This window comes from Corvus kubaryi, unplaced genomic scaffold (assembly GCF_017639235.1).
Source record: "Corvus kubaryi isolate FWS band 111438036 unplaced genomic scaffold, C.kubaryi_AGA036_p1.0 37398, whole genome shotgun sequence".
NCBI lineage: Eukaryota > Metazoa > Chordata > Aves > Passeriformes > Corvidae > Corvus > Corvus kubaryi.
The window spans coordinates 6,194,147-6,206,228 of NW_024581137.1; the positions used below are offsets into that span (position 1 = coordinate 6,194,147).

Sequence of the window (12,082 nt, forward strand, 5' to 3'; positions counted from 1 at the left end):
TTAAGACAGAGCATACTCAGCTGAGCTGTCCACACCTGAGTGTCTCATTCCATCTGAAAGCCTGGGAGAACCCAAGCTACATAGGCTGGCAGGAGAAAAGTGTCTTTCTGAGGTGGCAGGTGGAGTTGAGGCAGGGTATTTCACAGATCTGAACAGACACCAAACACCTGCACTGTAGACAGACAAATCTTAGCACCATCATAGTTATGACAGAGCTCCACACTCAACTGCTAACACCCAAGTGTCCATTTGTTTGGGAACTGAATAGTTCCTTGAGGCTTTGCTGGCTGCACTACCTACAACTCACTGGACTACAATGGCAGAACAGCACAGCAAGATCACACATTTCTATACTGTACACATCTACATTTAGGTGCCAGAATCTGAAACCAAATTCTGCCCTGTGATATCTCTGGAAGGTCTCTGCCTTTCTGGAGTGTCAGTTGGGTGCTGGGTCAGATAGCCCAGTGTTATCTCAGAGAGCACTATGTGCCTACATCTTTGCAGGTGAATTCAGTGTGGTATAGCTGAGACCAAAACTGTATACAGCTTAATGTCATAAAGTTCTGTGATGGGTGGTTTCCTTCACACCTTCCTTTGTCTGCCACTGGAACATACCTTAAGTATAAATGAAATTCTGCATGAATGTGACCTGAAGAGTATTGAAAATAGCAAAGTATTGTGCATATTAGCTCCTGTGAAAAAGCCCAAACGTGCATCACATGAGTTTTCCATTACATATGCCATTACATTATCGTTCTGTCATGTTTATCCTACATCTAAAGCTCTAAAGCTCCTGAAGTCAAAACTTCCCTTTCTGAGCATTCCTATTTCTTTCTTCAAAATGTTTTTTTTAAAAATACGTCTGCTAAAACAAAAGGGGTAGAGTTAGCAAGAATTCATGTAACATCCAAAGTGCTGCTGGGAAAACCGTATGTGCATGCCGTATACCTTGACTGACAATAGGTCATTAAAATTTATTCTCATAAGAATATGTGCCCATAACTAATGGATTAACTGTAAAGGTATATATTCTTATAAACGAGGATTAATTAGTTATCCGTTTGGATAGGGTGCACTGCTCATTTTTCAAATTCAGCTAAAGGCGGTTTAACTCTGGTAAGTTTCTGAATACACTGGGAAGATCTTTCCCATAGTTAAAGTACCATTTTAATTTCCTTTCTTTACATAGTCATTTCTGAATATGTTATATTTTAGTTCCCTTCAGCAAGTGCTACCATTTTGGAATGTCAAAGTGCTTATGCTTACCCACTATTGAAAAACCTACTATTAACAAGACAGTCTTTTTTTTGCAACTCTGTTGATGGCTCACTTTGGCAAAATTCCCACTGAAATGAATAGGAAATGTGCTAGAGTAATGACAAGAGTGATCACGGAAGTTCACTTCAGCCCAAATAGCCTGGAAAGTAAAAGCCATGGTCACACCAAGACCTAAAGCACTGATATATCAAGTATACAGGCCACCATTTAGATTAAAAGGGACAGTCTTGATCATCAGCCACTTCTACATAAGCATCATTTCATTTGGCCATATTGTTGGCTAGGATAAACTGAAATAATTCTACATAACTATAATAGAATTATTGACTAAGTATAACTAGTCAGTGCATGCTTTATATGATTGAAAGATACTAGTTTAATTAACAAGCCTTTTGTGTCTGAAGAACTCCATGGTTATACACTGACATGCACCCATGAAGAATCTGACTCAATTCAGTGCAGATACAGTGGATTTCTTGAGATCAGAATTACACTCCATGTCAGCCCCACAAACAAAAGATATCACAAGACATACACCACCCTTACAGCATAAATTTTGAATGAGGCACCTTTTTTTTCTTCTCCCTGAAGTTTCAACATTTGTGAGATGTACAAATGAGCCATGATCGGCTGATGAAGTATTGAAACATTTATGACATAATGAATATGTCTGACAAACCTGGTGAAGCTGCTTTGAACAAGGGGGAAAAATGTTGACAAGATTAATATAACTTAAGTTGCTACAATGACAGAAAACAGGAAGCCTGTCTTAACGCACCGTCTGTTGGGCTGAGTCCGCGGGCTGCTGAGATCATGGAGAGGGATGGGCTGCTGTGCAGGGACCTGATGTAGTCCATGTAGGGGTTAATGTATGGGTGAGGGGTGCTGAAGGGAGACTCTGATGTCGCAGCAGGATTTCGGTGCGGGGAAATTCTAAGGAATGGAAGCTCTGAGTATGTCGGGCTACTAGATAAGGCAGAAGGCCTGGAAGAAACAAAAGGAAATAAAAAAAACCAGTCAGGTTATCTATACAATAAAGAAAAATACTGTAAAGGTAACACACTTGTTTCTTGAAGAATAATAACTAGTTGTTGCACGTGTAGGTTGCACATGTACTAAAGTCAACTGCCTGGAAAGAAAAAGGATGGGAAATTAATTCTTCTCTGTACCCATTATTAGCAACATTTCTCTGACCAATTTTAACATGATTTTATATTTGTTTTAATCTTTACACCCCTCAGTACCCTTTCCCCAAGCAGTTAAGGAGAAAATCACTTCAATTAGTACAAAATATGCACACTGTATTACATAGTAATTCTTACTGCAATATGAAATACATACTGAGATTCAGAATCATTTACATCTTCAAAACAATGTGGCTATTGAAAAAGGAGCTTTGAGAGCCACACTGCACCCATGCCCTTCATTTGCCGGCTTACTTTCTGAAAGTGCAAGATGGCATGTCTATATAGAAATCATTTCAGGAGTCCCAAACTTTGTAAGCCATTAAAACGGATAGGTCCTTTGGAGCATTTTTTTGTTGCTGTCCCTTCCCATGAAAAATGCACAAAACTTCGTGGCAGAGGAAGAAAGATTGCTGCATATGTATGTTTTTAGTATGGCACCAGAGACCAACGTTTTTTAACAAGACCCCATTAATTAACTACTCATTTTTGTGAAGGGAAAGCTGTGGTGCCCTCTCACGCTATGTGTGATGAACCAAGGCTGAAAGCTGAGTTCACAGCTGACAAAAGATAAATAACCTGCTGTAACCCTCCCCATCATCCCACCCTGTTGATATGACAGCGTCTGGGCTCTGCTTAGAGACTTTTCTCTCACAGCACCCCATCTCCAAAGGCACTGGAAAAAGTTCAAATTTCATCAGAAGGGGTTGGAGTGCCGTACCCTTGCCAACCTGCTCTTTGGTGAAAGACAATGATTAAGCCTGTCATGCATTTGCTGTAGTCCAACTGGCTGACCTGAACTAAATGCCTTTTTGTCCCTGTTTTTCCAATTAATTTAGCATATATATAGCACAGACACAGGCAGCAGCTGTGAGAGCAGTGAGGGCAGCCTGTTCCTTTGATGCTGTTGGCTTACAAAGAGTAATCAAACAAGAAATGTATTTTTTTTCCTTTAACGTACACATATCATGATCAATGGAGGTAGTTGTCATCACCTAAAAGGCCAACAGAACATAATCTTACATCGGAGCCAATTCTGCCCTGCCATCAGCTCAGAAACGCTAGCATATGAGTGGGACAGTGATCAAAGTCATGAATTCCTAACATGACGCCAGCTTCCGTGCCACTAAATCCATGAGGGCTTGTAAAACCTGAGGAATGAAGATTTCTCCTGATGTGTTTTTCTCCCTCTTTTCCCTTGCCTTTCCTATTTGACTTTTTTTGTGTTTCTTGCCCTCCTACAGCTTTCTGCAAGGTAAGCCTGTTTAGCCTTCCTGTATGAAAATACCTCCTAACTCCAAAGTTTGTTAGAGAGCTGCATTTTGCATTAGCAGCAGGTACCAACAGTGCAGTCATTCCTCTGGCACCTGAGCAAGTGACCCACATAAAACTAAGTAACTCACTAGCATGCCTTCACCATATTTGAAATGCACTGAGAATCTGAAACCGGAAGCCACTTTCCACCACTGTGCAAACCAGACATCTCCTTTCCTCAGAGAACTTTTTGTCTACATAGTTCTAAAGTAACTTTGTTTTACAGTGGAAGAGCATATTTTATCTTGGTACTATGAAACCTCACCAGACATGAAACATTCGTTGTCTCCTGGTTCCCTGTGAGGCCAAGTTTGGTAGGCAGGAGCTTTAAAAATCGTGGTGATGTAGGAAGCAAAAGTACCACAGCTGGGTATCACATTACAGAGTGAATTTCCCATCCTGGGAGAGAGGAAAATACAGTAGTACAGGAAATTTAATACAAGAGTAACAAAGAAACTAAGTTTGGATTATTTTACAAGGGATTTTTTTAAATGGGATTCCAATTCACAGTTAGAAACATGAAGAGCATGCAGGCAAGCTGGGGCCCTGGCCTTATCTGGTGCATATTGAACAAAAAACTGTTTAAATGCTTAGGCAAGAAGGCTGAAAGTCTGTATTGGCCTCAGTGATTCACTCTCCAGCCGGCCAACAGCCAAATGCTGCCGCAGGAGCAAGATTAGGAGCCAGGCTGTCAGCTTCTCCCTCCAGATCCAACAAGAGCCATTCAAGGACACCAGGACTCAGCCGCTCTTCTCCTCCTCAGCCCTGCCTCTTTCTCTCTCTCTCTCTCCTCTGAGCTCCACGGTTTTCCTAGGATGCTAGGGAAAGGACACTGACCTGGGTATCATCAATCAACAGCTGGCATATAAACAGTATTATCTGAGGCAGAAATAAGGAGTCATCAGATTCCATAAAGAATTCCCAGCTCTGGACTCTAATGTTTCCTAATTTCTCTCCAGCATCTGATTTTAAGATGCTGCTAACTTCTGTGCTCACTTTCAGTCTGGACTTTTCTCAATTCTCTGTGTTCCCAGACCCTCCTTTCCCTACAGACCCGTTTTCCCTCCTACCTTTTTCATCCGCTCTTAGTCCTACAATTTGAGTCATCCTGATTTATTCCAATAAACATCACATATCCCTCCTTTCCCTCTCTGCTTAAACTACGGTGAACATCTTTCACAAGTATTAACTCCCTCCTTCAAACTAAAATGTAGCTTTTAGAAAGGGTGCTGCCAAACACCTTTATTGCTGTTTTGCAACCTCATTGTATACCAATAAATAATGACTTTTGTCCTGTAAACAGCAAACAGACGGCCTGGGAGTGGCTCTGCAGATACCCATTCAGTAACAAGGAAATAAAATCTCCAGATGTGGGTGTCAGTCCATCCCCATAATTTTTATTTCACATGTATAGAATAATAGAATGGTTTGGATTGGAAGGTACCTTTACAGGTCATCTAGTCCAACTCTGATGTCATGAGCAGGGAAAGAAGCTGGGGACCCTCCTTCAAACTCAGGACCCTTTGGCCCAGCATCCTTCAAACTAGCCATGCATCCTGCTGAATGGTGTTCTGCCTTGGGTCTGAGGCTGCTTCATGGGATGCAATGAGGCTTCAGCACAAGAAGAGGCAAGGAGATTTTCAGTGATACTGCCTGACAATTTATGGCTCACCTGTAAACTGTGTGAAGGCAGAACTTGCCCTGGATCTTCTCCTGTGCAGGGGTTCTTCTGTTATACAACATATTCAGACCACTTATGGGAGGGAGCGAAGCAGATGCATGCTCTTTTCTGAATCAGAACCTCTGTGTCTACTTCTAGAGATCCTGAAAACTCAACTCAAATTTAATACCAAGCTCATCATACTTTCAATACATACTTGAAGTTGAAGGTCTCCAGGTTTGTGTGTAAAGGAGATCCTATGGCTGTGTTTCACCACTAATTTTTATCCTAGCACATGAGGATGATTTTATTATTTTCTCAGTAACCTTGATTATATCTACAACCCTGACATAAATGAGAAGGAACTGAGTCCAGGGCTGGCTGTGACGGCATCTCCTCCTTTCAGTCCAGAAGGCCTTCCTGTTCACTGCTAAGGTACTGAAATATCATGAGTGTCACACAGCTTCCATATCTACACAGGACTTCCCACTCCCCATACACATCCAGCCTGACAGCTTCTTCCTGTCCCAACTCTGATGCCACGGGGAATCTCAAGCACTCAGCCTGTGAATGGCACACATGTGATGAGGCAGTGAGATCAGTGTAAGGGCAAACAGGTGTTTTTTTTCCTACTAGTTATGACTTTATTTTGATGAATGTTGCAGAGGTGTCTACACAGTCTTGAAAACTTACATAGTCACACCAGTTCAGCAGCTATGAACAGCATCAGTTATAGGGCAAATCACAGTATGTGTGAAGTCACTTTTTTTTTTAATGATTTTTTTTTCTGATCACTGCTGAACCACAGGTGAGCTACCTGTGGGATTTCAGTTATTACTCATGAAAACCACGTGTCATTTTGTTTTGTCACTTACAGCTTCAATAAATGAACTCTGCACAAGAAGACTGACTAGCAGCAGGTTTGGATTTTAACCACCACAAAAACTGAATCAAATGCAATTCCCTTTTCAGCCCATACAGCCCTTTTTTAACTGGTGAAGGAAGATCATGGGAATCTGAGAGTTGATGAGGCAAGAACGAGCAAGTTATACATATTTCAAAATGATCTGCATGCACAGATCATTACCTAGTATTATCTTGAAAGGATCACACATTCTTTCCAACAGCAGAAAGAACTGGGATACTGGGATACTTCAGGCTATTTTTAAGCATTAGCCAGTTTTACAACGAGGAAGATCAGACTGCCCAAATTCAAATCTTATCCCTTTCTTTGGTATTAATGGAACAGCTAACTTGTACAGGTGAAATACTGCTGTCTGGCTACGACTAGAGGTGAAAGTCCCTGGGTAGGTAAGCCAGCACAGAACTTGTTAACTGTGGGTCCTTTCAACCACCCTCTCAGTGCCCTACTGATAGGATCAGAGGACTAGCCTAAAGTCCATGAAGTTATCTTACTTGGATTCATGCATGGAACTGAGTTAGAAATTGAGAAGGGGGGAATGGAAAGAAAAAAGACCCAGTTCAAGGTGCTGGGGAGCAGCAAAGGCCAGCTTCCTCCTAAGAAAGGCAAGCCAGGAGCCACGCACGGGCAATGCACTCCATGCCACCAGATCTGAGCGAGTGACCAGAGCCAGGTGCTGCTTACACAGTCAATCAGCAGTCTGAGACAAGGCAAAGTGACAAACCAAGTCTGGGTTAGGACAGTCAAGCGCAGAAGGAGACAGGGACAAAGACAGGTCAGGAGACAAGTTATGCCATAGTTCTGAGGGCTCTATCCAGAACAGCTCCCTACAGTGCAGATCCTAAGCTCAGCCAGGAGCAGGACCAGATATGGGCACTACTTACAACACCAGCCAGGCAGCTCAGCTAAAAAGGAGGTCCTGGGTGCCTGAGGTGTTGGTAGAGGTCTCAGGTGAGGCCACTCATGACAGTTATAGCCAATTAGTGGCCTCAGGGTACTTACTTGCTTTGGAGTGCTTGAACTGTTTTAATACATGCCAAAATACCAATACCGTGCAAATTGTCCCCATTCCTGTATCTCTCGCAACTGTGAAAACTACAGCAGGCGCCACGGCTGACTACAACCCCCACACTCGCCACAGGCATTTTTCAATAGCAATGTTTTCTGGAAGCAGATGTAAAGCCATTCGGAACAGCCACAAAGGTCTCTGCCACAGGAAAATCTGGATTAATATTTTTGAGGTTGGTTTGGTGTTAGAGATCTGTCATAAATGGTTTCCAAATAACTTTAAGCTGTGCTTGGACAAAAACCTCTTCTAAGCACAATCTATCTTAAAAAAAACTCATGGTGATTTAAGCCGTTTCTGATTTTAAAGGAAACTATAACTCCAAGAATGGAAATCTTAATGCCAAGTTTTGTCCTGATAAAATTTTAAATGGCTCTTTTATGAATCTGTTGAAAAATACATTTATATTGAAAACAGCAAGTGATCCTTAACTATAACATTGTAAATATGACACTGAGCTGAGGTTACAGATGGAACAATAATCTATCTCACAGAACAAAGCTTGTCAACGAAGTGGGATGAAATATTGTAACATAACCTAATTTATTATTGCCTTTTCATCCATCTTGTTATATTATGAACGTGTCAAAGTTCAAACCTTGATATTTAATCATTTAACAGTACGTTATTCGATGCTGGAGCAAGCATTGATGGCATAACTCCCATACCAATGATATCTACACTGTTTCTCTGATACCTGAATTTCTCAATTCAGTCATGCCTGGAGAATTGAAAAATATTAAACTCATTAAACTGCCTATGATACTCCTCTTTTTTTCTTTTTCTTCTGCAATAATCTTCTGATGTCTGTCCACAAAACATTTAACACTTTTATTTCTAGTAGAACCTGGAAGACAAACAAACAAGACTTTCTTGGTATGTAGTGACTCCTATTCTAAAGCACACGGCTCAATTCCTTTGGTAATATCTCCCATGTTAAATTTCTATTGTTTATTTATTACCATAGTTGCTTGTACAAACTGACCCTTCAGAACCAGCAGCCAAAAACTGGCTAACAAAAGGTTTTTATATTAATAAAGTTGAGCTCTGAGATTTCAATGCAAGGAGATTGAGGCCAGCACTGAGCACTTTTAAAATGCAATCCACAGTCCTTTTCTCTTTTCACTTCTAATTGAATTGGCAAACAATCAAACCCATAAATACATACTATGGGAAATCAATAATATAATTTTTAATACCTAATTTTTTTCAGAAAATCTAGCTTCAAATAGGCACTCCATTCCCCTAGAATCACTCACTGCCTCAAAGCTGTTATATCACATTCTTGGACTTAGGAAAATTAAGCAAGTAATTATGAACATTTAAAAAATTATTTGAATACATGGAAATGTCAGAGCATACCTCATACAAAACAGCTCAAGTGCTGCAAAAGAGTAAGCACTGTTAACTATATTTTCTTAATGGTGGAAATGAAGAAAAAGGAAAACATGAGCATGTTTTTTAAGTCCTAATACAAAAAACCCCTCTTGATTTCCTGTATCATTTTCCATGTGTCAACATCTAGTGAATATTTTCTCACTTTTCCTCCAAACTTCACACTGGAACTGTAGTCAGCGTAGGGAAGTAAGTCACAGAATCTGATTTGGTAGCAGTCTTTCACTTAGTAGATATATGTTCAAATAAATCATGAGTGGGTCCATGCCTATGTAGTTCACATATAAGAGAAGATACATCAGGGTTTAAGGTACACAGGCTCTGGTTTGGTTTCCAACACTTATCTGCTGTCCACCTTGCACAAGTTTGTTGTTTTCCACTCTTTCCCCATCTTTAAAACTGTGGTAAAGCACTTGGAAAATGTTCAGTATCTACAGTTGAAAGGTCAGATCAAGAGATCCTATGTTATAAATGTTTTCTCACTGAAGGAAGGACAATGCCTTACAAAATGTGTGCAGTTCTGGTATGTAAATTCCTAAAATATACAAATAACCTCACTTGAGGTTAGAATAAAAAGTTTCTCCCACATAAAGTTAAAAGGCATCATTGCCAAAACAAAAAAAAGAGGACACAAATGACTGTACAAGAGATGTTCATGGTGAGGGAAATCATGCACGACAATTAGGCAATGACCGACAGCAAAAGAATATTACTCTGGTTCCCCTTTCCTTCTTTGGGAAGTGTTAACATTATGTAGTTACAGTTAAAAATTGACTACATTAATCAAGGCACTAAATCCTTAGTCAGTGACTGTATTCCTATTTTTCTACTGACAGACTGCCTGAACACAGATCCAGGTTTTTTACATACACTGTCTGCTACTTATAAGACTTCATAAATAACCCAACCATCAGCTTGTGGATTTCCTCAAGAATAGTTTATGCCATGAAAAGCAATGAATATTCATTTTGTTATTTAACATGCTGTTTACATAAGGTCAGCTCTAACACTGGTGACTTTCAGCCCACAGTAACACCTGTACTGACTACAGCAAGCAACTGCTGCTTCAGGTGATACAGTCTTGACTTGGAGTCTTGACATGTATTCCTTAAATGTGTATGCTGATACAGTTTTGACTGTTTAATTTTCTTTGTTATGAAAAATGCAAATAAAACTATCTACTGTCCCCCAGTATTTCTGAAGTCCAGTCTTCCTGTTCTCTTCCTCACATGCTGGTAATCTCCCCACAACAATCTGCCTCTCTTTTTCCTCTTCCTTCCATCCACCCACCATTGTTGCTGCCTCCTGGCACTGCTCTGAAACACTGTCCACTTGGCCTTTGCACTACAGAGCAGCCCAGCTTTCCTCTCCTTTCTTCCAAATCCTTCTCAGGATGCTGCAAAGAAATCAGTGTCTGGGGGAGGATTATATGGATTTACTTGGCAATTTCTTTGCTTGTACAGAGGACGCAAACATACAGAAAAGTAACCAACTACTCCCTCCAAACGCCACTTGCCCATTCTAGGCTTCTACCAGAGGTTATCTGGCAAATTTTGCGGCAGCTGTGTAAGCTCTGAGTATCCAGCTGGTGCCCCTCCCAGGCAGCACATCTCTGCCTCTGACCACTTCATTGCCCAGTTTCAGGGAGCCAGAGCAAAGCTGTGAGACTGTAAATGGGGCAAAGGCACACAATCCTGCTGCGAGACAAGGGATAATCCCCAGGGCAAGAAAAACAGCTGGGGCTGGAAACCCCTAAGGCCATCAGAGCTGACTCACCAGAGTTCATTTGCCAAAGATGTCTGACTGTGAGCTCTTCCTGGCAGAGCTCTTTGTATTTGCACAACACTCAGCAGAGCTCCAATCCTGCACAGAGCTGTTGGACACTGCAGTAATGTAAACAGTAAATAAAAGTAATGGTAACATGTGATTTCCATCACTTGCTTCTGCTAGACCCTTACCAAGGTATTGTCTTATTTTGGTCAGCTTGCACTGATTACTTACTACTTATAAGTAAATAATACCTTATACCTTCACAGCACTGCCCAAACTCAGTGCTGGTAAATTTTTCCTCCCCTGCCTTCAGCTGGCTCCAAGTTTACTTGTGGTCATTAATATATGGAGGATAATGTATCAATGTTGCATTTGATGCAGAAATCATCATCATGAATATAAAACAGATGCACAGGACAAGCAAGGCTACAACGGTCCTCCACACACCATTTCCTCTTCAAACTATGCTGTAGCACAAAGTGCAGCAGGAACATCGAAAAGCTCTACATCCTACTCATTACCTGTTTTTAGTAATAACAGTCTGGGCAGCGAAATTACCAACTGCATTCCTATAGCAAACTTCTCTGCTCTGCAATTGTCTTCCGATGCTCTAGAGGTGGGCTCATTTGCTATTCAAATTTTAGCTTCCTCTAGGTTACAGGCAGAGCCTGCCATCCCTTCAAGTATTTAACCACAGAGGCACCATCATATGAGTATGTGGACATATACAAAAATCTGGACCACAGTAATGTACCCCTTCTTGCCTCCCTTGGCCCTCCTCTCCCCCCTCAGAAAAAGTGGGTCAAAGGAGTGTCAGAAGCTTTCTCACACTTAATGCTGTTAAGCCAGCTAATTGAATAAACATTTGTTTTAACAGTTGCTCCTATTTCACTAATGCACTGTGAGAATGAGAAGAATTTTATTCCCCTTCTTCCCCGTCCTCCCCCTTCCTCAGGAGTGCCACTAGCTGTTATCGCAGTGACTAATGTGCTGTATGTTGCCATTATAGTCCTCAACTCTGAAATTACACCCGGGATGAACGATAGGCTCTGCCTGTATGCTGATTGGAGTTGGATGATGATTGATTAGAAGAAAGTCAGACTACGTAGCCATGCAAAGAGAACTGCACTAAGCCACAAGCTTAAACACTAAAGAGCATTTCACCAGTGGCTTCAGAGCTATTAGATGTTTTCATATGAACAACATTTCTCACATCCAGGTTTGCGCATTTTATCTTTATTCTTTCAAATACTGAAATTGCTGGGATAAGAGGGTTATATATATATTTATATATATATATATTTTTATATATATATATTTATACACATTTCTAAGAGTAGCCTGAACTTTTAGGGGAAATTGAAGAGGCTTTGTGTCAAGTACAGCTAAATCCAGCCTTTCTATATCAAACCCCTGCTAGAAAATTACTGTGCAGATGATAAGGCTGAAAGATATAATAAAAAGTGACTCTACTCAATTTACACTGCAAT

General features: G+C 40.8%; 1 protein-coding gene across 5 annotated transcripts in view; it reads right to left on the reverse strand.

The window, feature by feature from the left end:
• Positions 1–12,082, reverse strand: part of GLI3 (GLI family zinc finger 3) — a 207,164-nt gene that overhangs the window by 70,196 nt on the left and 124,886 nt on the right. For all 5 annotated transcript variants that reach the window (XM_042043326.1, XM_042043323.1, XM_042043325.1 and 2 more), the window contains one exon: positions 2,060–2,265. In XM_042043326.1, coding sequence (XP_041899260.1) covers positions 2,060–2,265 — 206 coding nt within the window. The remainder of the gene's footprint in view (positions 1–2,059; positions 2,266–12,082) is intronic.